The 27921-nt window shown below is 45.0% G+C and overlaps 3 protein-coding genes and 1 non-coding gene across 4 annotated transcripts in view; 3 read left to right on the forward strand and 1 right to left on the reverse strand.

Annotated features, from left to right (window-relative positions):
- The window catches only part of LOC111066827, a 60894-nt gene that overhangs the window by 919 nt on the left and 32054 nt on the right, over positions 1-27921 (forward strand). The window contains 2 exon segments of the mRNA XM_041596402.1: positions 54-685; positions 765-845. Of these exon segments, the coding sequence (XP_041452336.1) occupies positions 54-685; positions 765-845 (713 nt within the window).
- Positions 852-27883, reverse strand: LOC111066828. The gene is made up of 8 exons (XM_022355730.2): positions 27802-27883; positions 26900-27037; positions 5729-6291; positions 5106-5614; positions 2241-3034; positions 1967-2172; positions 1702-1844; positions 852-1630 (listed from the first exon to the last, which is right to left on the reverse strand). The coding sequence occupies exons 2-8, from the start codon at positions 26949-26951 to the stop codon at positions 1075-1077; spliced, it is 2823 nt and encodes a 940-aa protein (XP_022211422.2). The 5' UTR covers positions 26952-27037; positions 27802-27883; the 3' UTR covers positions 852-1074.
- On the forward strand, positions 7030-8596 carry LOC111066829 (testis-specific serine/threonine-protein kinase 1). Its single transcript, XM_022355731.2, has 2 exons — positions 7030-7256; positions 7355-8596. The coding sequence occupies exon 2, from the start codon at positions 7440-7442 to the stop codon at positions 8343-8345; it is 906 nt and encodes a 301-aa protein (XP_022211423.1). The 5' UTR covers positions 7030-7256; positions 7355-7439; the 3' UTR covers positions 8346-8596.
- On the forward strand, positions 20503-20574 carry Trnae-cuc. The gene has a single exon. It is a non-coding gene; the product is annotated as a tRNA-Glu (tRNA).

A 27921-nucleotide genomic window follows, 5' to 3' on the forward strand; every position in this document is an offset into this window, starting at 1 on the left:
CGTCGTTTCTCTTTGTGCTGATCTTCTAAACATTTTTCGCTTCTTTTTGGCAGAAAACCACCGTCCCTTCCTGCTGCCCTGCGGGCACAACCTGTGCGAAAACTGCTTGGTGAACTGCTTTGAGAGCGGCCTGAACCTGCAGTGCGCCGTCTGCTCAGAGCCGGCGCTGCCGACAATTAACGCCCAGGATTTGACAAGCAGCTCCGGCTTGCCGTACCAACTGGACTACCATGTGATGGGCGAGTTGGCCGAACTGGAAAACATCCGCCGCTCCTCGACGGAGCACCTTCGACAGGTCGTCGTGAACAACAATGCAGTGACGACTCACAAAATTGACGTCAGCCCACCAGCGTTGAAGTCAAAGTGCTGCGAGTGCATCAGTAGCGTGGCCACGCGCGAGTGCAAGCAGTGCAGTGCCTTGTACTGCAAGGGCTGCTTCGAGACGGTGCACCACAACAGTCGCGTGCTGAAGGCGCACGCCTTCAAGTCCCTGAAAGATTGCGCCGTTGATACACGCAAGCGCATCCGCGTAGGCAATGATGAGTTCCTCATGCCCTACCAAACTAGCTGCAAGATCCACCAGATAGCCTGCAACATCTACTGTCGGCTCTGCAAGATGACCGTCTGCCGCAAGTGCGTGGACAGACATCACGTGGGACACCAGGTCCAGCCGCTGGCGGATATAGTGAGCTTCCCCAACAATTTCCTCCCTTCTTGCTGCCTCCAGCGGCTGATCTCTTGATTTTTTTTTTTTGGTCTTGCAGAATCTCCGCTTTGTACCCGATATACCAGCCTGCAAGAGCACCCTAGACTCGGCGCTGCGCAACATCCACAACGGCCAGGCGGTGAGTACTCACTAGTCAGATTTTATTTCAGTTCACTATTGCTATAGGTCTGTCTGCATCGGCATATGCATACAGCGTGTGGCATACATACATACGTTTACGGCTAGCTATTTACAGTACTTGCTCGCTAAGAATAATTTAAGGCATACACAACATACAACATTCTCATTACAAATATGGCAAGCTCTTGCGCTACTCCCCTACCCCCCTGCCCACCCAGTCGATGCGCTCATTCAGCGGGCTCCTTGATGGGCATCAGCTGGCCCGTGTCGCCATCCGTTTTGATCTCAATCACCTCCAGCTTCTCCACGCTCACTCTGGTGGTACCCTGCTTCTGTTCCGCCGCCTTAGTGTCGCGCAGACTCTGCAGCTTGTCCTCCTGTTCCTGGTGCTCGCTGCTCTCCAGGGCCGTCGGCTCCACATCAAAATCGGCCTCTGGCTGCGGCGTGGACGACACAACAATGGGCCTGAGCACAAACGATTGCTGCGCATCCTGAGTGCTGGTGGGGGACATCACAGTGGTGGGCGACTGGTCGAAGGTATCGAAGGAGCCGCGCTCCGAGATGTCATCGATCTCGTCATCAATCAGCAGATTCCGCTCGGAGCTCTGCTCGTACACCTGGGCATTGATGCCGCTGCCATGCTTGGGCGATGGCTTGTGGTTCTTGGGCAGGGCGGGCGTGGATGGGGCCTCCACGGGCTTCTCTGCCTGCTGCGTGGTTGTCTTGCGCTGCTTCTCCTGTCGCATCTTCTCCTCCATTTCCTGGAACTTCATGGCCAAATATCTGCAACAAAATCAGGGGGAAATTATGAATTTAAATCTATGAAATATAACCTGCCTCCCCTCATCTCTTACTTGTCCACAATGGGTCCATTGTAGTCCTCGGGGAATTTCGGATTGAAGGGCAGTATGTACTTGTAGAGGCGCTCGTTCAGCACATACAGCTGTGCCGTGGTCGAGCATTTCACATTGAACCACCAGTCGCAGGTGAGAGCAATCTGTGAAGGATTTCAAAGGGTGGAAGAACTTTGTTTATGTGGGATGTAAAAATAGATATGACACTCGTACACTTGCAGAATTCAACTTAGAATTCCCATCCTTTAGCTCTGAATTGGCTTACCTGACTGAAAATGGTGCCATTGGGACACAGAAAGGAGGCCTTGCCCCCGTTGAGATCGCAGTAGTGCCACACCTGGCAATTGGTCTCTGGATCGCCGAAGAATCCCTTGTAGCGTTGATTGGTGCACTCGAAGCTGGTCTGTGGGATCACCGCATAGTTGGGATAATCGATGCCAGGCCGTCCAGTGCTCGGACCAGGATGTTTATCTGAAAGGGACGATGATTCACTTTAATTTGACCCCGCAGTGAGAATTGCCTTGCAGAGGCACACTCACTTGGTCCCTTGTCCGTTTCTGCGGCTGGTGCGTGATCCTCGCCGCTGTCCGTGTTGTAGTCGTAGTCCTCGTGGGAGGCACTGCTGTGCTTCGTCTCGTCGTGATGCTGCGGCGGATTGGAGGCAATGGTCTGGGTCTGCTTGAGGTTCTGCAGTATGCGAATCAGCGTCTTGATCGAGTTGTCAATGTTGTCCGGTGTCAGTGTCTGTGGCAGGTGGTTGCTGGCCTGCAGCTTGTGCAGGATCTCTGCCAGCGACGAGGTGCGTATGTCCGGCAGCTGGTCATCATAGACGGCGGGGTGTCCCTGAACAGCAGGCGTCAGTGGTGGACGCTCGTGGGCGTACTTGTAGACGGGCTTCAGCTTGATGGGCGTCACCGTGGAAGGCTCTCGGCTGGGCGGAGGAGGTGCCGCCGCCGCCGCCTTGGGCGCATACACATACTTGGGCGTGATCTCCACCGTGTGACTGGGCGTGGGCGAGGGCGTGGTCACGTAGATGGGTCGCCGGGTGGCCTTGTAGGTGTGCACGGGCTGCAGCCGCAGCGTTGGCTGCTGCTTGTAGAGCACCGCCGGTCGCGGCGTGGATATATCGGGATGCAGCTGAAGGTTCGGTCCAGCCGCCGCCTGGTGATCCGTATGCGGTGCCGTTGTGGTCACCAGGATGTAGGCATGCTGCAGATGAGGCGGCGCTGCCTGGGACGGTTCATGTGGATGCTGCTGCTGCTGCTGCTCCTCGTCCAAGGATTGCCTGGGCCCGTCTATCAGGTAGTCTATGAATTGTGGCGGTGCTGGGGAACTAATTTGAATATTCAGAAGTACATTCCATTATTTTCAAGCACAATAAGTAATTCATTTTAGCTGTTTCAAATCTTAACTGAAAGCCCATAGGCACACGCTAGCACCAAGGAACACTTATCCATAGGTGATGCAAGCAAAAACTCTGAGATTATGTACCAGCTACCATTCTTTGACTTGCCACCTTCGCGATGGCAAATGAGAAACTTTGAAGCATTCGTTTGCTTCTCTCCTTACTCCCAAAAATGTGGACACTTACCCGAGCGGCGCTTCCTTAACGAACTCGTGGTGGCGCGGCTGCTGGGCCTGGGCCTGCGACTCTGACGGCGACTGTTCGTTTACATGGGCCAAGAGGGCACGCAGTGGAATGTGCAGCACCTGTTGACCCGCAGAAGCATCCGGACGCACATACAACGCATCGTACTTGTGCGGCTGTTTGCTCTTCGACTGTGACTGTGTCTGGGTGTGGGATGGCTGATTGGGATGCTGATGAGCAGTGTGTTGTGGTGGTGGTGGTGATGGCGATGGCGATGGCGGGTGTGGCTTCCCAGCTAATGTATTGCTTTGCGCTGGCCGTGCCGGATGATGGAAGTCGTAGTGTTGTTGCTGTTGCTGCTGCTGTTGCAGCTGTTGTTGGTGTTGCTGATGTTTCTGGTGTTTCATGCGTTGTTGTAAGTAAAGCACATACTTCTCCTGGGGCGTCATTTGCCCCTGACTCTGATGATGGTGATGCTGCTGATGATTCGCATGATTCGGATTCTGATTCTGATTTGGATTTGGATGATGGTTGCTACCAGCGTTCGAGGACGCTGATGGTGGGGCCATGTTGAAGTAACTCTCGTACTTGCTCACATGCCCCCCAAATGCTGGCGATTTTTGATGGATTATCAGAGCGGTTTTCGAGGCGGGTAATGAGGATGTGGCTGGACCTGGACCTGGACCAGTGTCGCTGCCAGCGGCGTCAGCGTTGGATGTGGCAGCTGTTTCGCTGTAGACACCATAGCCAATGCCAATGCTGTGGATGGGTCAGGCAAAGCGTTATGGTTGGTGGTTTGAGTGATGTCATTGTGGTTGGTTGGTTGTAAGAATGTTTCCCGTACCCATTCCCCACTCTCCCCACCCTACCCACCGTTTTCGTACGTTTTGTGGCTGACAGATTTTGAGAGCCGCGCCCGGCGGCTACTTATGACATGAATTTGCCATTTGACAATTACTACAAGAACATAAGGCACCCATCGGACAATGGCACTGTGTGTGTGCCGTCCTCCCCCCCTCTTGCCCATGGGCAACCAACCGCCGCATGCGGTACATCGAACTGCAATTGGGGCGCCCCCCACCCGATCTTGCGTCAGTTTCGTCCGAGTCTCCACACACACGAAGATGGACACAGAATGAACGGAGGCTGGCTAGTGGATTGAGTCATTGCATTTAATGCAATTGATTTTTCTGCCCAAGGGCATTGCACATGCAACGTCTCGACTCGAACGCGAATCGTCTCGTCTGTTGCGGCCACAATAATGCTGCTGCCTGCCTGCCTGCCCATGTCCGAGAGCCTCTGCAACTTTAAGGCTGCAGTTGAAAGTATGGAAAGTGCATGAAGGCAGCGGCATATGGCTGGCTGGCTGTTAGGGTATCTCTGCAGTGCATTGGACTCTGCGGCGTGTTTCCATTGACATGATTCGGTTATGGCGCCTGACGACATACAACAACCCCCCACCCTCCCCCAAAAGTGGCAACACTTTTAATTGGTATTCTACATGCAATTGCAATCCGAACTGCAGCTCGGAGCGTAGCTGATGATGAACATGTATCACGAGACAACACGACGACTGTGTGTGTGTGTGTGTGTGTGTGTGTGTGGTGGTGTGTTGGGCTTGAGGGCGTGGCTGTGAGAACATAGCCCACAAATGAGATAATGCAAGCAATAGTTGTGGGGCAGGGTGGGGGCTGTGGGCTGTGGCGGGAGCAAGCAGTGCTGCTCTGACTTACACTTTGGGCTCCTGTGCTTGTGGCCGCCTACACTTTCACACAGTGAAGCGGAGAGGAGAGACTCTATGACTAATAAATCTTACCTTGGTGTTGGCTGCTGCTGCTGCTGCTGCTCCTCCACGGGCTCTTCATGTTGCTGCTGCTGTTGCTGCTCCTCGGAAGATTGCTGCTCCGCTGAGGCAACTGCTGATGCTGCATAATCCGTAACGATTTGTGTTTGATGGGAGTTTTTATGTGGCGTTGCATCTTCGTAGACAATTTCTGGCTTGTTGTTGTAATTGATGGTATTGCCATTATGCTGCTGCTGCTGCTGGTCATTGTTGTTGTTGTTGGCGGCGCTCACTGGCGTATAAATAATGGGTACAAACTGTCCCGGCAATGTGTTCTGCGCTGTAAACGGTGTTAAATTGATTTTTGATTGTTTGGCCCGCTGTCGATGATGGTATTGCTGCTGCTGTGACGATGCCACCAAACCAGGCGATAGCAACTCGTACTGTGGCTGCTGCTGCTGCTGCTGCTGTGGCGGATAGCCCTGCTGCTGCTGCTGCTCCTTCTGTGCTGGCAATGGGGGAAAGTGCTGCACCGTCTTGTGCTGTGTGTAAATTATGAATTTTCATGATTATTTTCATGCGCTTATTTATGCTCTATGGGAATCAAATCAACAGACAACGGTAGAGCTGCCTGCTGCCCGCTGCCTGCCACTTGCCTTGTGCGTTGGGTTCAATGGCTTGTAGGCTATAAAAGTGGCGCCCGAATCTGTCAGCTCCTTGCCCTGGCCAGGTGGCGGATGAGGAGCATGTGGATGCGGGTGCGGGTGCGGATGCTGATGGCTGCTGCCTATGGCCAGGGCATGATACACCTCGCCTGCGCCCGACTGATAGTGCGACGCCGCATGGTGATGATGGGGATGCTGGTGGGGATGTGCATGATGCAGCAGATGCTGCTTCTGTTGTTGTTGCTGCTGCTGATGATGCGGCTGTGGCATGTAGGCCAGCGGCACGGGTATACGTCCAACTGAGGGCGCCTGCAGCTGTGCCCCGCCAGCGGACGCCGAATGCTTGGCGGCATACTGCTGATTGATGGGCAGCTCTGGTGCCGGCAGATAGAAGGCCATGTAGGGTATCAGGCGACGACTGCGCTCCGAGGCGCTGAGCTGCGAGTCGCCCAATGGGCTGCTGCTGCTGTTGCCGCCTCGACTGCTCCTCTTGCCATTGTCTGGCATGGGACCGGCAGGTCCTGCCGCCTGGCTAAATGGCACCAGGCAGGCAGCTGTAAGCGAAAAGGATGAAACTTTTAGTTCCAGTAAATATGTTGGCGGTTTTTGGGGAGCTTTATAATGTTTCTTATTGTGTTGTTGATGGTATATGGTATAAAGTATCCTATACTTAAAAATAAGCAACATTTTTGCACTAAAAATTTCGATATTGCCCTAAAAAAATGGAAGACAACCAACATAATTATTCGACAATTTAATAAAAATAAAATTTTGTGTAAATTGTCGATTAATTAATTTTCTAGTAATTAATTCTTATTATTGGTTAATTTTCTAGATTTTTAGAACATTTTTCTTCATTATAAAATGTTTATCTAAATTTTTAGCATTTTCACAAAATACTTCAAATATTTTTTAGTTTGCATTTTTTTCCCGATTTTATCAACGATTTTGTTACAACTCTACGAAAACTGTGGCTTAAAAGCCATTACCATTTATTTCTATTAATGATAAAAGATTATGTTCAACGTTGTTAGAGTGGAAATGTCGCGTATTATTTGCATATGAAAGTTTCCTTCAAGTTGTGGAAAGTTATGGGGGAAATGCAGGCAGTTTGTGCTTCCCTCTTATGGGTTGTTAGCAGCTGAGTGGCCAAAAATCCACAGACTTTATACATTTGACAGAATTCTCAAGGGAGGGCTCTCTTACATGTAGTACAATTTAAATTTAATTTCTGGTCAAACACTCTGCCAACAGGCAGGCTGTGGGCTGAAGTGTAATTTGTGTAAATCAGTAGTCGTGTTTGGATCTGGCACCAAATTTATTGTATCTCACACAGTTCGTTTGAGCGTCATTTCAGTTTTTTTGTATTTATTTTTGTGTTCGTCTCAAACCCCCCACATACCTCATACGTTTGTAATTTTGTCAAAATTTTTGGACTTGAATTGTAGGAATATTTTCGTTAGCTCAATCAATTACACCAATTCAAATTGCAACGTTTGTGAAGTCAACCAACGTCAAGGTAAATAAACTAACCAACAACACCACCACCAATACCCCCTCCCACGAATCCTTCCACCCCTGGGCTAATCCATTTTCCGCTTTCGTCTACGACAACAGTTGGCAAAAGAAAATAACACCAAAGACGCACGAACGCACAGCAGAGTCCAGTCGTGAATCGGTTACGTATATTTAGATAGAAATCATGTCAAAATTCAGCGTGGGCGGACGCCAGTTGAGTACCCGCTCCTCGGACGTCGATGCCTTGGCCCAGCGCGGCTACAACGTGGGCCACAAGATCGGCGAGGGCTCCTATGCCACTGTGATCACCGCCGGCTATTCGGACGAGGCCGGTCATGGCGTCCATTTGGCCTGCAAGATCATCGACAAGGCTCGGGCGCCCGCTGACTTTGTGAACAAGTTCTTTCCGCGCGAGCTGGACATCCTGACGAAGATCGACCATCCGAACATCATCCAGATCCACAGCATACTGCAGCGCGGCCCCAAGATCTTCATCTTCATGCGGTTCGCCGAGAACGGTGACCTGCTGTCGCACATCAAGAAGATGGGTCCCATCGATGAGAAGCAGTCGCGGATCTGGTTCCTGCAGATGGCCAAGGCCCTGCGGTATCTGCACAACATCGACATTGCCCATCGCGATCTCAAGTGCGAGAACATTCTGCTGTCGAAGCGCCTCAATATCAAGCTGGCCGACTTTGGCTTCGCTCGCTACTGCCGCGACGATGGCGGCCTCGAGATGAAGTCGGACACGTACTGCGGTTCGGCGGCCTATGCCGCACCCGAGGTGGTGGCCGGACAGCCCTACGATCCGAAGGTGGCCGATGCCTGGTCATTGGGCGTCATTCTGTTCATCATGATGAACGCCAAGATGCCCTTCGATGACAGCAACCTGACCAAGCTGCTGGAGGATCAGCGCAATCGCAAGTTCGCCTTCCGTCGCAAGCTGCAGGAGAGCATCACGGCACCCGCCAAGGCCACCGTCTCTGTTCTGCTGGAGCCGGAGTCGACTGCTCGCTGGAATCTGCGCGAGATCCTCAAGTGCTCCTGGCTGCGCAATGTTGACGATAAGCCCGAGTCATCAAACACCTAGAGAGAGGCGACACACCTCCCTCCCTCTTCCCTCTCCACCGTAAACCTGCAGAGCGTGCCGTGTTGATTTCACAGATAGTGTGTATAAGCTAAAGTTAATACGGAAATTCTTTGGTCATTTTTCCGATTATCGCCCCCCACTTAACCACCCCCACATATATCCTTCCCTCCGAAATGTAATAATGTCTGTTAATGCAACGAACTAATAATAGTCCAGTAAATCAATTCACTATCTCTCTTCGCTGGCTGCCTTTTTGACTTTTACTCGTACCAATGCAAAACCATTTGAAATTGTGCAATCGATGCCACAAGAGGCGGCCCCCCCCCACAATTAAGAGAGATAGAAAGACCCCAGACCCCAGACCCAACGAAGCCTAACCACACAGGCACTGTCATAACCCGCCGCAATCGTAAGCGAGCAAAAAAAACCTATTATAAAATAGCATTAAGTAAATTTTCAAGCAAATTTTTCTTCCATCTTTCTCTCTGTAGGCCGCACATCGCATCGTGCTTTATCGTGTGCTGCATTGTCTGCCACACTTCTGGGGCTGGGGCTGTGCTTAGTGAGGCACGACGCCACCAAAACATTGAAAAAGGTAACATATAGGCAGAAGAGGGGGCATACATACTGCTGACACTCCATAGAGACAGACAGTGGCACGGAAAACCTTAGTAAACCTTAGTTTTAATACGCGAATAAAGGAACTTTTGCTCTGTTATCCCATTGGTTAATTGGTTAGAAAACAATTCAGTAATATTACTGATAAAAGCAATTAAAATGCCATTAGCACAGTAAAATTTCTCTATATCTTTTGACATTTAGGGAACTAGGGAATAAAAATGTAAAATATTTTGATAGGCGGTTGACAGGGCCAGTCTAGGAATAAGCAATTTAACTATTCTGGTTTATTATAAATTATAAACGGCTGATGTTCGCTGCTACTGCGCGTTATGTATTTCTTCTGCTGACTGCTGGGACTTCTCTTTTGCGACTTTCTCTGCGATATTCACTTCTTCTGCTGCTGCTCTTCCTCTGCTGATTCTCTGCTTGTGCTGTTCCGTTCCATTCTGTTCCGGGCTGTTCTGTTCCGTTCTGCTGCTGTTACTGTCGCTGTTATTGGTCTCTGCCGCTATTATAAATCTCTGCCACTGTTGTAGATCTCTCCCACTGTTATTGTTTACCTGCTGCTGGTATTGATTTACCCATAGCTAAAAGTCAAATAATCTTCCGAAATATAATTCCAAATAATTATAAATATTGAAAATATTTCTACGGAAATAGCCGAAGTCAAATGGAGCAAATATTAATTATAATTTAATTTGATTTTAGTTTTGGCTTCGCCTCTCTCCTCTGTCCAGCTTGCCTGTCCATTGCCTGGTTGCATGTGTTGCCAGCTGCAGACTGGAGGCTGCCATGGCGACCAGCAACCAATCTCTCTAGACTTTGAGAGTCAGGCCAGGCCACGACTATGGAGACAACGACAATGGCGACGACGACAGTCGCACACAATAAGTGTCCGAAAGTATGGGGCCAAATCAGAGCTGTGGGGCAGATAATTTGCATTGCATGCAGCATGGAGCATGAAGCAAGAAACGGTGGCGAGGGTGGCTTGGGCTTAAGTGGCAACTTGCATGCTGGGAGGGGATGCCTGGAAGCTCTTGTTGAGCAGGCACTTTGCATGGGACATGTGTGAGACGCTACACCCACCCCACCCACTGGGCAGCAAAACCAACCCAAAGTTGTGCATCTATCGAAATGGTTAGCCGCCACAGCTCTCCGCTTCTACTTCTACCTCTCCTTCGGTTCGTTTGTTAGTTTGTCGTTTTCTTTATTGTCAATATGTTTTCATTTTACGACTCTTTTTCATGTGTTTCTGCTGCTGTGGCTGGTGGCTGCCTGTGCCTCTGCCCCTGCTGCTCCTCCGACTCCAATCTCTCTGGGCACCCGGGAGAGACCTGTGCACCTGGTGCACCTGTGTCCGTATCCGTATGCGTATGCATATCCGTAATGCAATTTTGCATTAATTAATATAAGTTGTCTGTGGCACGGACACTGTGTGTGGACCATATCCTCGGTCTAGTGTGCCTGCGGGCACTAAAATGTTTTGTGATGGCTCATCTGCCATCTGGATGCTGAGGCTGCAGTCAGTTTTCCAGCTTCAGTTTTCGAGAGGCGTCTCTCTACCCGTACGGAATTAATTTTGAGGCAACGTGTCGGATTTATGATGCCTCTTCCTGTGCGAGTGTTGCAGCCATAACTAGAGCTTATTGCAGCTGCCTTTTGGCCACTTGGGTTGCACATAGTTTCGCTTTGGATAAATCCTTTTCGGAAAAGGTGGCCATTGTCATTGCCATGCTCTCCCATGTGCAATATTATAATACCCTTTTCGATTCAAACAAATAACGAGGCATATCCGAATCTGTATGAGATATTGGGCGATTGATTGACTCCTTCGGCTACAAAACATCAGAGACCAGAGACTGTCATCTTTAGCCGGCGATCAGCTATCCCTTGCTACCCTTCATGTGCTTTATGTGCAGGCCGCTCTCTCAAGCAATTCCCAAGTCCTTCCCTACGTGGGCGAAAACTCTGCTCTGAAATCTGTTTATTTTATTTTTTTCTTTTAGTCGTTTTATTTGTTATTAACTAATTAACTTGAACTGCCTTATTTGCACTCTGCCCACACATTTTGGTTTGGTTTTGTATGTTGTCTATGTTGGCCCCGCATTTTGGTTTTGTATGTTGTCTATGTTGGTCCCATGGAGGCCATTAGTCCAACAACAAACAGCTTGGACACACCGGCACACAAAACGAAGACGACGCAGCTCTTCACGAGCATCCATTGGAACCTGCTCCTGTAGATGTTGCGCCCAATCTTTGCAAGAGTCGCATTCTTCACCATAAATTTTACTTTAGTCTATTTCGATTTAGTTGTTGGATTTCGAATGAGCGAATGGTGACGGAAAATTCCTACTCGATTTGGATTTTTAATCCCCAGCTAAAAAAAAACCAATCGAACCGAAGGACTCCCATTCCTTGGTATCCATTTGTATTTATAATTATTTGCAAATATTTAGTTCCCATCGCTTTGGCAGGGTATCATCTGGCGGCGTTTCCGTCTTTTTTGGAATTGCCTTTGGGATTTGTTTGCTGTCCGTTCCACCCCCAAAAACGAATACCAAATCCGAGTCTAAGTAGCCAGAAAAGCAAATTGAATTGCCAATTGCCAATAGATATGTGTGTGTAATAATAATACTTATAATTAAATTGCGGTTACCAGTGTAGAAGCAATGGCAAAAAACAAAAAAAAAACCAAGCCGGTCTCTCCCTTCCCCTGAGTGTGGTTTTTGTCTGCAAATTAAGACTTTTTCAGTCATTTCCCAATGCAATATTTTTCTCACGCAAAACGTTTTTCCTCAGAGCTGTCAGAGGAGCAGTAGCAGTAGCAGCAGCAGCTGTGGGAGCAGAGGAGGAAGTGCCTCGCCTAAATGAACTTGTCATGGACACAGGGGCTGCTGCACCCCGGCTGCGATTTCAATTACAATACACACAGGCAGAGGGAATGGGAGTGGTGGGCACGGAGGTGGAGGTAGGGTAGAAAGCCGAAATCAGTGAGTGTAGAATGTTGAAAATGCAATTAGGCGTCCGCTAAAACAAATAAACGCAGAAACAAAAGTTTTGAGAATGATTTCTGATGGTTTGGAGCAGGAGGGGGAGTAGGAGTAGGAGTAGGAGGAAGCATAGCCAGCAGCAGGATTCCTGTCGCTGGACCCACGTGAATTTTTAGCCAGTTTGCCAGTTGTCAGTTGGTTTATGGCCAAAAACACATTAAGCGAACCGCATAAAAACATTTTAGCCGCCGCCGGGTGTCTCCTACCTCCCTCCCACCCATCATGCACATCCACTCGAATTTCTGGCTCATTTATAGCCTGCATTTCGGCAGAAGCGTTCCAAAAATGTGCGTGCCACAGCCCCCCTGGCCCCGTGGCCGTGGCAGAGGCAGATACAATTGCTGGCTAACAGCTACCAGATACGCAGACACAGATACGGATATGGATACTGATCAGGCCGGATATTTGCCAAACACTTTTGCATGTATTTTGCATAAAATTTGCAAATGATTTGTTGAGCGCTTCTTATTTTGTGCAATTTTGATGCGATTTCTAGTTGAATCACAGAGTAGAATGGGGCACACACACCCGCAGCACACACAGGTGGTGCCAGACATGGAGCAGCACATTCTCCTATTCCCGGGTCTGTTGTGGGGCTAATACAAGGCCGTGCGCGGGGTCGGGTCCCCCCGGAGCCAAACATTTCACGCTTTTTTGACATTTCTGGCGCATAATTTGATTAGATTTTGATGCGACGAGCAAATTGTTTTGGCCAGGGGAGAGACAACATACAGAGTCTCCCATGTGGCATGGGAATGGATGTGAGGGGGGGATACAGGATGGGGGCGGATTGTTTTCTAATTTGATTTGATTTGAGGCCAGTGTTTTGTGTGTGTGTGTGTTGTGGCGGCATGCGTGTGTCGGGGCTCCTCTCTCAAATGCAATTAAATGCAAATTTATTGCGTAAATATTTACTTGAGCGTGAATGAATTTTAATTTTGTCATCCATTGCCATTTCCCCTTTTTATCCCATTTCTAATGTGTATTTTTTTTTTCTGTGTTGGCTGTGGCCATCATCAGCTCGTCGCCGTGCCTGAGGTTAGCGAATTGTGCACGACGGCAATGCTAACTGATTTGGTTTTGTGTCCACTCTCCTGGCTCTCTGGCTCTGCTCTGTCCACGCGCGACTCCAAATTATAATCGGAAAACAGCGAAAAAAAAACCTGGCGCCTTTGGCCATTTATGGAGCAAATTGTCTGATGGCTTACAGCTGCCCCGGCACAAGTCGCTGCCATATAAACGATATATAAACCATACACTCTTTGCATCGATCAGGCAGCCAGCCAGGCGGGCAGGCAGGCAGGCAGGCAGCCCCGGACATTATCCATTCGAGCTTTGGGCCAAGAAGTCAAACTCAAATTACTAGCTTCGGTTTCAACTCGAACCGAACTCCGGTCGAGATTTGCCTTCACTTGCGAGTCGAGTCGTCTGGCCATAGGACAAATTATAGAGGCCGTAAAATGCAATAAACCAATCGCACACAGCACAGTTTTGGGTTTGGGGTGGTCCAGATATTAGCAAACTAAAGTGCGAACTAAATTGCCACTTCTCATAGCCTTTTGTGAGCGATCTCCGTGGATCTCCAAGCAGCAGAAGCGTCAGGCATCAGGCATCGTAAATTGAATTTTATGCATCATTTCCACACAATTTTGAATGCAAGTTTAACTACTTATTAAGTGACCTCCAATCGCCAATGGGTGTTGAAATTTGTTGCTGCTGCTGGCTTGCAGGCCACGGACTATTACTATTTGGTTCAGAGAGAGCTCCAAATTTATATTTTAAATGTTACTTTGAATTGTAATAATACCAAAAAAGCGAAAAGCTTCATAAAAAATATTTTCACGCATCTGCCAAAATTAAATAACGAAGAGTGAGCATCCTAGTGGGACTAGGATAGAGTTAGCGGACTTGAAATCATGCCCACTATTGTTAAGCTACTCTGTAAGAGAGATAGAGAAAGAGTGTAATTTTTGAGTACCGGGTTTAATCAGTTGGGTAATCACCAAAAACTTTACCAATATTTCCAACTGACTCTAAATGAATTGGAGGGACCCTTAAGGTTTCCTTCTTTTTTTTTTTTTAATTTTAACGGTAGAAAAAATTATCATCTAGATAAGTAAAAAAAAATCCAACAAAAAGTATTCATCCGCTGTTCGCTTCATCTTGTGGAATATATTGTCTTGATATCTTAGATTGCCTGTCATTAAAAGCTATCTTAAGTTACCCGAAAGCTCTTCATTGGCTTCTACATTCAAGGAAAACGTTAAAAAAGAGCCGCCCATAAACAGACCGACATTAATTTCGTCCAATAAAATACAGATCGAATTCCGTTTCCAGGTGTTACTGAATAGTAGTGAAAGGCACTGCCGAATCGATTTAGAATAGTTTGTTAAATTAATTTTATTTCACAGCAGTTCACACCCCAAAGGCAGTCCTCTCACTCTCACGTGGCACTGTCTCAAGTCCATTGTTTCGGTTTAATGCTGACCTTTAAGCTGCATTCCAGCCAATCTCTGAGAACTCTGGCAATCATATATCAAAACTGAATCGCAGATCGAAGAACAAACATCCGTCTTGAGGTGGGATTGTAACTTGATCAATGGACAGGCGGCACTGACTGCATACAAAAGTGCAGTGCAGTGCAGTGCCGCGCGTGGCGTTTGCCATTACAAATTTGTATAAAATAATACTGAAATGTGCGACTTTATTTTTATTTTTTTTGTTATTTTCCACGTTTTCCGCTCGTCGGACGACAACAATTGCGACAGAAACAGAAAAGTGAATGGGGTTTTTCCTCCTCCTCCCAATCGAGCGGTGATTCGTTTGCAAATGTCGCAATCTGGCACTGGCACCCATTATAAGCATTTGAACTGACAAACAAACAAAACCAACAAACCAACAAAAAAAATAGCAGTAAACCTCCTATTAAATAAACATTGGACTGGCCCCTCCTGTGCCTCCTTTTTGGCTCCAATCAAACTGCGTTCATCAAAAGTCACAATCACGTTGGCGTGTCAGGCACGTTGTCAACTGAGAAACTGTAGAGGAATTAGCTCTGCCAATCGCCCAGTGCCCAGACCCAAGACATAAAAGTGAACGATCACAGCTTGTGGCCCCAAGCCTCCAAAACCAAAAACCAAAAACTCCTCCGCCTACCACCAGTGGGAGGTGGTGCCTGCCGCCCCTCCTCTCTAAATATTTCGCTGGCCAGCGATCCATGGAAATGTTTTAGCTGGTAATTGTTATCATTGGCCGATCCGACCATCGTTAATTGTATGGAAATGATGGAAAAATGTTATATTTATAGCTGAGAAAAAATTTGCATTTTTATTCCGCCTTCCATTTGATCAGGGATCTCGGACAGATGCATCTCGTTATGGCCATTTGCATATACATTTCACGGCCAGCTTGGCAAGAAGAAAACTGCTACCCAACTAAATGCTTCCTCGTTGGTAAATGTTTCCGTTTTGAATGGAATTGGAGTTGGATTATGGTATTTAATTGTTATACCATTTACAGTTTTTGTTTAAAACCCTTATATCGATTTGATTCCACTTTTTGGTGGTAAAAACCGAAAGCTGAATAAATAGTGATGAGGGGGTGGTTGGTTTATTATCTTGTGGTTGGAATTAACTTAAATTCGAATATTTCACTACCTAAATAAAAGTTTACTGCTCAGATTTAGCGACTTAAACAGTCTGAACCAGTTTTAAGCGTCTGTTAATGTAAATATTCTGCCTGATTGAATCTTTATGTATTACGTGGTATCCATGCCATATCCATACCATTTGGTTGGGCATTTTCTCTTTTTAAAGTTCGGTTACTTCGGTGAATGCTAAATTTGTACTACTTTTTGTTTGTTATGTTAAAAAACATCTTGATCTGTGGAATGTAAGTTGTACGTGTAATTGTGCATGTTAATGAATGGGATGGGAGTAGCTTTTGCAGATAATGATGTTAACACCATAATGGCTCTGAACTTTGTTTAGATTTGGATCCCCAGATACGTATCTAAGTAGACAGCAAAGCAAATGGAATTGGCAATTGCCATTCGATGTGCATGCGAGTAATAATAATATAATTAAATTGCTGTTACCAATGAAGAAGCAGTGGCAAATAATAACCAAGAAGGAAGAGACCTCCCTTCCCCACGAGTGTGGGGTTCTCTTCTTTCGATTTTGTGTTCTTCTCGCTGTCTTCTCTAGCAATGCGGATGCTGTTACACCCTAGATAAAAATCGTTTAATTTTGTGCTCAAATTCGTTTGAGGTGTTCTACAATCTTGAATGCTGTTTTGCATATAATTTAAATGGAATTGTAAGAGTTCGTTTGTGTTCATTATACCCTGAGTATGACTCACAGCTTACATTCAAAAATTAAACAGTCCCCAAGTTTTGCAATGAACTACATGCTTCAGGGAAAATTCTAATCCACGGTAAATCAATTACATGCCACCCACAAAAGTCGTAAATTAATTCGGACAGAATGTCGTATGACTCGTAGGGTAAATTTATACATTTGAGAATTTGTAACAATCCGTAATGACTCACAAAAGCTGACCGAAATTTGTCTCACACATTCTCCCAGTCCCATTGCTGCCGTTTTTGTGTGACCTAACCGCTTGACCCCCTAGTCGCAGTCGCAGTCCCAGTTCCACAAATTCCCCGTTCCACGAATGGGCCGACCGACCATGGACTGCCCTGGGGTGCATTTGTGGGGTGTATGGAGCACGATTTGTGTGGTGGCGCTTGATCCTGACCTGGCGACAATCGCCTCGCCGTCGATCCGGAGTAATTTATGAAGGCTTTTGCAAAACAATCGAAATAGTTGCTGCGGTTCTGGTGGGGGGGTAATTATGCAATGAACTTCTGAACACAACAATGCGGCAAGAGCCAAGAGACCATTAAGATATCTTTGTATCTAATGTTTTGCCATTGAAAAATGATTACGCAAATTAAATGTAATTTATTTGTGCATGCAACAGCACACAGCAGAGTAAAAGCCGCCGCTGCCACGGCAACACAGCAAAAGAGCAACACAGCAAATGGCCCGCAACAGATTTTTATCACTCGCTGCGAAGCCGAGCAAAACAAATTTAAATATAATTCAATTCATTTAGTGCAGGAGGCCCACAAATGGAATCATAAAACCCAGAAATGGAAACAAGTAAGAGAAAAAACATTGCATAAATTAGACGACTTCAATTTGGGGTTAGTTTTTATGGCTCTGCAGCAACTTCGACTTCGATCGATTGCTACAGAAATCGATCGAAAGAGATCGCTTGCGATTGGTCCGGCAAGGTCGGGCCAGCTGTTGCTCTGCTGTCTGCTGATGGCTGCTAAATGTGGTTCAGCGGTGATGAAAGCCGCGCGCCAGCCCTTCCCTGAGATCCGGCATCAATTCCCCAGAACTCTACATCTAAACAGCAGCGGTATGAGAAACAGAACTTGCGGTTGGCCTGAGTCTGTCCGATGATTTATGGCGGTAAAAAAAAAAAAACGTGGTTTTGTTGGAGGCGGAAATCGGTTGACGGAGGTTAAAGCCCAGAGTTCCCTCAGCACACGAGTACATGACGAGGCCGATCACTAGCACTGGCAATTAATCCCTGCCCACAGACAGAATTAATCGCTAACTACTAGAATTAGTTGCCATTGTGGTTCGCTTCGCGTGGTGTTGCACACGAAAAATCAGACAGCAAAAAAAAAAAATAGAGTTAGTTTCTGGTTAATTAGACCGTCAGAGTCACGTTTCCCGGTCCTGCTGGGCTTGGGCTTGGACTTGAGCGCTGACTAATGAAATCTATAACTAATATGCTGCCACTCGAAGGCGAAGGCTTTGTAAATGTCATAATTTGTGGCACGAACTTGGGGGGGAAACATGAAAGCGTGCGCCAACAAAAGGCAAACATTGATGAGGTGATTATTTCTTGTAATAAAAACAGAAAAGGGAACCCAATGGATTCGTTCGTAACTCTTGTAACGCTTGACCTTAAGACACTCGGCTGGATGATGTTTGCACATTGGAAACGGCTTTGGACTAGCATTGATTTTAATTTTAGTTGAGTTACAAATTCTGGGTGTGTTTTTGTTGGATTGTTTTACCAAGTAATTTATTCTATAATGAAATGAGTACGAGTAATTCGTGAAACCTTGCAACATTTCAGCGTCATTCTTGTTCTACAATTTTAATTTTTATAAATCCATTATTCAAGAAGCATTTGCTAAAAATCCCCCCAAAAAAAAAATACCGAAAGTCGAAACGTTCCCGCGAAATTTTTCATGCTCATAAACAAATGCTTAAGACATTGAATTTTAGCGTCAGGGTCAAAGCAGGAAGCTATTTGTGCAATGACTACCACAATGCGGCGGGGTTTACCCTGCAACACTATGGAACAAGTTTTGGTTACACTTAAACATTTTTTTTAAATTTAAAACTATATTTTTCCAGCTTTAAAGAGAGAGAGAGATGGTGTCACTCAAACATAAGGCCTGAAGGGCAGAAGGAGAACAAGTTTTAAACTAAGGCTAGAGGTGGCAAGGCTCTCCATGTTTTTCGTGGAAGTACTTACAGCCAATAAAACCTTTTACCATAAATATTTACTCCGTAAAAAAGGCATTTAATTTTTATTTTTTAATTTCTGAAGCTACATAATACCTTGGGAAGAACTACTTATTTTGCAGGATAGTGTAATAAACACTAGTATTAAATTTTAGTGCGGGTTTTTGTGTCCTAAACTGCAAATTGATGAACCCAAAAAGCTCCCACCTAGTGACGCGCGCTTTGACCCAAAACGGTCAAGGGCGGGGCCAACATGGAGAAAAAAAATTATGTTTTGACCATCACGAAGATACTAATTTTTGCTCCGATGGAAAAACTTTAAAATTCGCCCGCGAACAATGGGGGTAGGAGGAGGATGGGGCATAAAAGGCAATTTCCTGCCGCCTCAAAGACGAAAAGTTTGACAATTTTTTGTTTGTGCTGGCAATTTGAAGCATTTTAATTAATTACAGTGGGATTTTGTTTGAATGTTAAACGTTGGACCCATTTTTGGTGCGGCGTTCTTCGACGTGGCAAATTAATGGGCTGTAGAGCAGATCAGAAGCCGCGAATGCGAGTTAATTATTTTGTTCGAGATCTTGTTGGCCGGGCTTTCGAGATCGAGATTGTGGGTTGGCACATGCCAGGCGATAGCCGTCTTTACGAGCCAATTTATTGGCCTAATGTCGCCACTTGGCTCCAAAGATTAGGTGTCAACAATCTTGTTTGCATGTTGTCTCTCCTTTTTTTTTTTTGGCTTTTTTAGAACACGAATTTTGGGCAACCACCCAAAAAAATGTTGCCCAATCTAGTTGCAACAATAGCCCCACAACTACATAATAATTAGCAGCGACCAAACGGCGACCTTCAACTTTGGCAATTAGCAAAATCATTTTTGATAACTATGCACTGTCTGGGACTGGGCTCGGGTCTTAATTGTTGTTAATTTATGTAAATGTTTGCAGCTCTGTTGCTGCACGATAAGCCCTTCCATTTCAGTCCATTCCAAACCCATTTTATTAATTACAGGGTAACATTTCCTCAAGGGAAATCCACACAAAGAAAGACAGAGCGAGAGAGGAGGGAGGGATCTTTACCCTCAGGCCTCTAGTTAATGGGGGCAGATGAGCTTTGATTTTAGTTCAATGGGGTTAACGTTAATGAAGATCCCCCCGCAGTGCCATGCTGAGATTCGGGTAAAAGTGGCTATAAATTATCATACTCCTAACCACAAGATCAACCTTGACTAGCTCCCACAACGAGTATCGGAGTCGGTTGGTGGTTGACAAATGAGCAACATCAACGAATTAGTGACAATCAAAAGATTAATTACAAGCACAGACTGTTCAGGCGGACTGTTGTTTGGCTACTAGATATCGGAAACGCATTCATTATGCTAATCCAGATCCATATCACATTTGTTCTACTTCGGCTTCAGCCCCGTACTCTGACAGGTTGACATCGAAATCAAAATATTGGTCAATTTGGAGCAGGCTTTTCGATTTGTTCACGCTAGAAGCAAGGCGAACGTACAAACAGTTGGCATGTATCCGATTCGTGCAATATTTGCGAGTATGTCCATGTCCAACGGAAAATGTAATATCAAATTGTAACACTTTGGCAATGCCTGGAAATCAGGTCAGCTTTTTGATTGGATTTTCCTGCTACGTCTTGGCAAGATGAAGAGACAGAATAAAGAGTGAATGTATAAATGAATCATAGAGTGAAGATGTGTGTGTTCGAGTCCGAGTTTAGGTTATACATACGTATATATTTAGAAAACAAAATATTCTCACTGACCGGGTATAAAAGTTTTAATTTTAGACCATGGAAAAGAAACGTCTATTTCTTAGGAAAAGCAAATAAATATCTTCATGGCTGTTTTTTGTTACTTGTTTCCAAGTATATTCCACTAGGTATTTCTAGAAATTTGACGCGAGTTCTGTCACCTCCCATATTGTCTAGTGGTTAGGATACCCGGCTCTCACCCGGGAGGCCCGGGTTCAATTCCCGGTATGGGAAACTGTCAAAAGTTTATTTTTTTTTATTTTTTGTTCTTTTTTCTTATCGAGGACCGAAGAAAAACTATTTGTATACCCGGGTTTTGGAAGATTTAATACTAATACTCGCATTTGATTTGTGGTGTGAAAAGAGAGAGATGTAGATGTAGCGAAGCATTGGAAACAGATTAAATAGTTTTGAGCCTGAGTGTCGGATATAAAAGTAGTGGCGCGGCGCCTCACAACGTTCGCCCCTCGTTCATTTTGTAATAGAGTTAAACATTAAAAGTTAAAGTGCAATCAACTATCCTATCCGAAGTATCTGAACTATGAATGAAAGGAAATTCCACCGTTTGATTGAGTCTACATACCATTTCCCCATGCCCCCTCTCATCTGCCAATCCAAAACAATTACTCGAACATCAATTGAATGCCGACTTTCCATCGATTAACCACAGTGCCAGTCCCAGTTCAAAACTCAGTCCGAAACCGAATCCGAGTTCGAGTCCGAACCGCATCACTGATGATGTGCTTATTGTAAAAAACTTTATTTGCAATGCAATCGTAAAGCAAAACAATTTCAGTTATGCATTATGTGCAATCAATTGCTGCTGCAGCCGGTGGCCTCCCCTGCTGCTGCTGCTGCTCCTCCTCTGTTGGCTTTGGGCCAGCAACTAGTTTGGTTGTCCTGGCCATATTTGACAGTGGCACAAGATTCGGCCTGTGCTTTGGCTTTGGCTGCGCTAATCCAAACGATTTGATCTATGCAGGTGACGACGGAATATTTGTTATGTTTTTAATTCAACACGCGCCTCCCGCTTGATGCCAGAAAATATTATTGTTTGCTCAAAACTTTCACTGGCGGCTACCTCGCTCACTTGTACAAAAATTAGGCCATTAATTAAAGAAAAAATGCCCAACACTTCTAAGCCAACAACCGACAGGTGGGGGATAAAACTGCAGCAGAAACAACAGGCAGCAACAATGCCCAATTATGTCACGCTGTCTCAACTGTCGTCAGGGGACCTGAAAAATGTATCTTTGCATCTGAAGGGTAGGAGGAGAGTAGCAGGCAGGTGGTTACGCACGGGCCCGTCATCATTGCACTAAAGTGTATCAGCAATTTCTGGAGCGCTCTGGGCTCAGTTACAACAATGATGGCCATAACAATAACCACAATGGAATGTCTCTCTTACCAAATGCGGCATTTTGTTTGGCGGCTTACACATCATGCTTACTCCGCCACCTTACCACCCTCGGCTGGAGCTCCACTGCTCCACTTGCTCGTTTTAATAATCACGAAAATGCGTGTAATAACCGAAAAATATTCACACAGTTTTACACCTCGACAACCGCAACTGTTGCTGTTTTTGGGTTTTTGGTTTTTGTTTTAGTAATTTTCCTGCTGGTTTTATCAAGGTACACTACCTACCCCCCACTCGTACTCGTACTCCAGTAGCGCCAGGCATCTGCACATTCATGCAGTTTTGTGGCTTTTGCTTTTAGCCCAGTTTTTATTTTTTTATTTTTCGTTTGGCAATTGTGAAGTCGTCTCCCTGGGAGGGCGTATGCTTTTCCTATGTGTTTTTTCGGTCATAAACGTTGGCAAGATTACAATCTTCAGATTGAAGCGATTGTAACTGAAACCTCTGGAGTTTCAGTGCGAAAACTAAAGTACTGCAATTCCCATTCAACGAATTTCATATGAGTAATTCATATTCATACGAGAACTGAAGGAAACGACTTTATTTCTATATTTGGTTTGCTTTTAAAAATTTATTAAAGAATTGTAAACAGGATTAATGAACCCATTTCTATTGTGTTTATGCTCGCAGTTTATTCAGTGTAGTTTATTCAGCATTTCTCGTGACGAAATCTATTTCATTTATTCGAATTTAAACTGGTTTTCTTTTGTGCATTACTCTTTTGCATTTAGAAATGCTTAAATTGTATATTCCTTTTCATTATATTATTTATTCAATATCGAAAAAGTTTTGCATTCAAATTTAATGAATTTTAATTGGAGCCTTATGCAACGTTGCATGCAGGCCGCCATATTTTAAATGGTTTTTATCGATGCAAGCAACTTTATTTTACGATCACACGTTTTTAATTATTAACGCCAAGACTAGCTCATGCCTTTAACTTTAGTACATAGATTAGTGATAATTACATGTTCATTGAGCCAAAAGCCATAGTAGCTTAGCATGCCTTCCTCCTCCTCTTTCGATTTAGTTTATAACTTTAATCAAACATTATCATTGTTCGCGTAGCTGTTTAGCTGTTTCTTGTGCGCTCAAAAGCGAATAAATGTTATAAACATTTGTTTTTTTTTTTTATTGAAACTGGATTTTAGTACGAAGCCGAAAAAAACTTGCAATCAAGAATGTGAGATTTCTGACATGTATTACGAGTATTTAAAAAGGTTTAATTCAGCTGTACCTAACAAGTTATCGATACAAAAAACTCATTCAATATTCAGTCGAATGTCTGTCGTTCGCGTTCTTTCAATCGAATTAATTTTGTACAGCAAATTAACTTTTTTTCACGTCACTCCATTTTTAGCAATCCATTAAAAGGAAATAAATTTTCATCGAGCTTGTAGGCCTTTTGGGTAGCCCTCCCCCTTCCCATTCAATTGAATTAAATTGTTTATGGCAGTCATTACTCAAGTATTTTGCATTACTCAAATGAGTTTGTCCCTAATTTTCGTTACGCCCTTCTGAGTGAAAAATAATGAAAAATGTAAATATTTTGGCATTACTGTTGTTGTGACTGTTGAACCAGCCAAGCGCTGGATTTTCCCCGTGCAATATTTTGGTTTCTTTTCAGTTTTTTCTTATGTAATTTTCAGCTGAATTTGTACTGATTGTAATTATGTATAAGACATGCGCTTCTTTTGTTTGTTAATTAGAGAGCAAACCAAATGAGTTTTGAATATGCCACTGGCGACCGTCTTTCGAATGCGAGACAAAGCTTTGCCTTTCCATTAATTTAATTACTCAAAAGGTGATTCTTGGCACCGGTTTTGACCAAAAAAAGATCAAATTTTAGCTGGGAAAGCTGCATATCAATTATGTCATTATTAAAGGCGTTGAACAAGGCGCTGGAGCCAGTTTTCAGCTCCCAAATAGAATAAATTTGAGTTTGCCTGTGAGTCAAAGTCTTCCCAGAGTCAGCGAGGCACTTGACTTGACTCTGGTGGCGCGGTCTTCGGACAAGTTGATAACTATACGAGTATTTTGGCTAAGGATTGTGTAAATTTGCCAAAGGCCACTAAACAATCAAATGCATTGGGTGAAAAGTGGATGGCAGAGAGTGAGATAGAGAGAGAGAAAACTCGTCGAGAAATGCAAATGAAAATGAATAAAAAAAATACCCAAGGTAATTCAAACGAAAGCAAAAACTGTGCTCTGGAACTGAAACCGGGGGACTGCAGCTTGAACGGGTGGGTGGTGGGGGGACCCTGAGGAAAGTGTTTTGCAACCGGACTGGACTGGACTCTCGCCGGGACATCGTGTAATTGCATAAATGCCCGCAGGGGGGACAGCAGCGGACTGGATGCCATTTTTACATACATATTGCAAATGCAAAATTTGTCTTTAATTAAATCGGATTACTCCGCGCAGCGAGCAGCTAGCTGGCAAACATCAGGAAACGAAGTGCGTCTGTGGAAAAGTCAGGCAAGGCAACATTGAACTTGAGGCGTCGCAGTCAGAGAGTCCAATCGACTGCGTAAATGTTGTGCAACTCGTTTAGTGGGGCCCACACACTGATTGCAACATCTGTGTTATGGTGGTGTGGTATGGTGTGGTGTGGCAAGCGCGAATTGTTGCAAATCCTGTTTTTGGTCAAGGCGCTCCAAAAATAATTGGGTTAAAATGCATTTAGGGAACGAAAAGTACGTGTCATGTCCGGGCCGGGCCGTGCCGGACCCCAGTACACCAAGTACAAGTCAAAGTAATGGCCAAATCGGGCTCGAAAGTGGCTCAAATGTTGTGGCTTTTACGCGCACAAGTAGATCCATGCCCCGCCGCACTGGCTGCTTTCTATCTATCTGTCCATTTGAACATCTTATTATGTCAATTATCCCAACGCTAATAGAGTCCACGTACGGGACTGCTGCTGACCCGCTGCTGCTGTTGCTGCTGCTGATCGGTGAAATGTGAAATGGAAACGAGAAATTCGCGCTGGAATCATTTCAAAGTCATTGACACGAGCCAAGCCAGAGCCAGGCAGCCGGGCAGCCAGCCAGCCAGACACAGTGGCTGCCACAACGGAACCGTTGTCCGCCAACGTATAACCGTATAACGTATGGTTAACTTTGGATTTTATTTCTTCTCTTTTTTTTTCGGCAAACATTTTACTTTTTCTTTCGCCTCCCCCTACTCTACAGCACGCCTCTTTCCATCCATCTCTCTCTCTCTCTCTCTCTTTCTTTCGCTACTACTTCCAGTGGAAAATCTTGTTTCGAATGAGTGCTGCTGCCCGGGGATTATTCGTAATGTATTCACGTATTTACGGTACATCCGCAGCCAAGTTTCGCTACCAAGCAGATTTATGGACCCTCAAATTTGCCTGCCTGTTGGCCTGCAACTGTTTGGCCACACTTTTGGCCGTAATCCAACACAGAAAGTTGACAAAAACTCCCAGCAAATATTATGTAAAATGCTGAAGTCTTTTTCCATACCCCATACCATGGTGGCAATTAGTCTTAACTTAACCCGAACTTCAACGTTGCTGGAGTTTGGGGTTTTTTGGGTGTTAAATGAATGACTGCCGCGATGACAGTAATTGGTTTTGGTTTCGCTTTGGTTTTGGGCATTAGGTAAGCAGCATTGTCGTTGTAATTTTTTCTTTTCTTTTTGGAAGTTAATAAAATAATTGCCCGAGGAAGTACGGTAGATCTGCCAGCTGGCATATTTCAGCGAACTTTGCCCACTTGCCAGCGCTATATTCCATTTACATTGCCTGCCACCAAGCCTGCATTCCAAACTCATCTGCCAAATCTCCCACGAAGTCAGTGCCAGACGAATGCAGCGCATTCCTCTTTTCCATTTCCAGCTCCCTGCCAATAGCGATGGGAAATTGCATTTTCCCTAATGCAAATGCCTGGCACTCGAACTAGAGCACGTTTACCTCCAGCCAGGCGCCACTCCACCACACCACCACTCGTCGTGCGCCACCTACAAAAACAATCCATCCAACCAACCATCCATCGCCGGGTCAGCGTCCAGTTTAGATATCCATTTCGCGTTGTAATGCTATTTGCCATGTCGCACCGTCGCGACTGTGAATGCCGTCAATACGCGATGCTGATGATAATAATTTTTAAGCCATTCCATCAGGCTCCGTCGCCCGTCGAACAGTGGACAAATAATGTACAGGCATTAAATAGCATAAGGAGAGAGCTAAGTATTTTTTCTTTCATATGGGAATGGTAAAGCCAGTAATATGTTGATTTTTAATGATTCAATTTTTATTGGTTTCAATGTCAAAAGTAATCCTCTTTGATACAAGTTTTCAATGACAGTCAATCCCTTGAAATAATAATACCTTGTTCATAATATGACCAAATTTACGAATTCGTGATAAAGCTAAACCTGAAGCTAAGGGATATTGGCATTAATGTACGCTCAAAGCAGCAGCAAACAGGCTGAAAAATGCCACAGGAACCCACCATAGTATATCCTGGCCAGTTGTATGATTCAATGCCCACTGTGCGGCTTAGCCGACACACAACTGACGCAGATAGTGAGCACAGGGATAGTAGGAGAAGGACGATAGAGAGAGGGAGAGGAGGACGTCATTGCAAACCGCGACGGATTCGCGCATACTTTCGCCTCCGATACACAAAAATAAACGCAACTTTGCGCACGTATTTGGGATTTCGGATGTTATCGCATCCAAAGGTATTTAAACATCATTTTCATATTGTCAAATGCCGTTCAACGGCTGCTGGCGAGGGCTAAGTGGATTGTCAGAGACCTCCCACTACCGGCAGGGCAATGGCTGACATTTGTCCTAGTCCTACGCGAGTCTGATGCAGATTGGTAGAGGGGGAGGAAGGAACATACACACAAACATACATACACACTTGGATGATTGCATTATTTCTAATATTTCGATGGCAAAGCAGAGAACGACGACATTTTTGAGTGCCAGTGTTGGAGTTTTAGTTGATGTTGGTGTAAGAACTGACGACCTTGCTCCCGTTCAGTCATCCAATCAACAAACAGCAGGAAAAAAAAACCAGGACTGGAAACTGGTTCCGTTCGATTCTAACTAACTTGGTGCGGTTAACGCGGATAAAACGGGGGTTACCTAATGGGTGGATATGCACTTACCAAATGCCAGAGGCAGAAGCCAAAAGCTCCATCTTCCGCTGGGAATCCACATTATTATTTTTTTGGTTTGACACTTTCCTTTTGTTGTCTCGTATTCCTGTTTGATTCCAAACCTAAAGAACCATATTTGTTGAACAACTGAAATTATTTATCATCGGCCCATAAAAATTAAATTAATTTATTGACTTTGTCTTGACCAAAAAAGAAATGTATCTGCCTCGCTCGCGCATCATTCGATTTGTGTTTAGCATATTTCAAATATAAAAAGTTCTATGCCAGGGCGTTGTCTCTACCAGAAAAATAAAAGAATGTCTCTTGGTGGTGTAATTTGATGAGACAAACAAATCCGGAAAGCTATAAACGAAAGGTTTTCTTTACTGGGTGAAATCTTGCTAGCTGTTGATAGCTAAAGCCTCTATTAACATAGATTTCTTTGGCAAAGTTTTTGTGTTGTTTCCTTATTGGCCTTAGCATTTCTATGGAACATTTCCCCATTAACACCTCAAAGATTTACACTAAATGGTATTTGCGGTCGCGGTCTGGTCTCTCTTTGGTGGTTCAAGCAAATTGGGGCACAAATCTAGATACTTTTGAAAGGGTCATTTGTTTTGTTTGCATGTTAAGCAGAACAGGTCACAATATTTGTTCTATATAAAATCTTTGCTCATAAATTTAACATTTATTTGGTTTTTTTTTTGCTTTTTTTTTGTTAGTGATTTTTACACAATATGCAAATTTGTTTATTATAAGAATTATAAACGTTTTCTGTATGCAAACTTTCACATATCAAAATATTTTTGGGGAAATGCCCAATAGCTGGCGACGGGGTTGACAGTTCATAATTTTATGTTAAATATTTCAATGACATGTAACTGCATTTTTGGGGCAGCCAACAAACGAACCGAAATCGAAACCAAAGACGACGAAAACCGATGCAAAGCGGCGCGATATTTATTGTTCAGGGCGCACGCGCAACGTTCCAATTGAAACTGAGTCTGATCGTGCGGCTGCGCTATTGTTTA

This window comes from Drosophila obscura, unplaced genomic scaffold, assembly GCF_018151105.1.
Source record: "Drosophila obscura isolate BZ-5 IFL unplaced genomic scaffold, ASM1815110v1 contig_150, whole genome shotgun sequence".
Taxonomy (NCBI): Eukaryota; Metazoa; Arthropoda; class Insecta; order Diptera; family Drosophilidae; genus Drosophila; species Drosophila obscura.

Excerpts from the sequence above, each read along its gene's own strand:
- LOC111066829 (XM_022355731.2), top strand. The coding sequence starts at position 7,440 with ATGTCAAAATTCAGCGTGGGCGGACGCCAGTTGAGTACCCGCTCCTCG.
- LOC111066828 (XM_022355730.2), bottom strand. The coding sequence starts at position 26,951 with ATGTGGATTCCCAGCGGAAGATGGAGCTTTTGGCTTCTGCCTCTGGCA. Across the intron at positions 2,173-2,240 it reads AGAAACGGACAAGGGACCAA|ATAAACATCCTGGTCCGAGC; the intron begins GTGAGTGTGCCT and ends CGTCCCTTTCAG. Across the intron at positions 1,845-1,966 it reads ATGGCACCATTTTCAGTCAG|ATTGCTCTCACCTGCGACTG; the intron begins GTAAGCCAATTC and ends AATCCTTCACAG.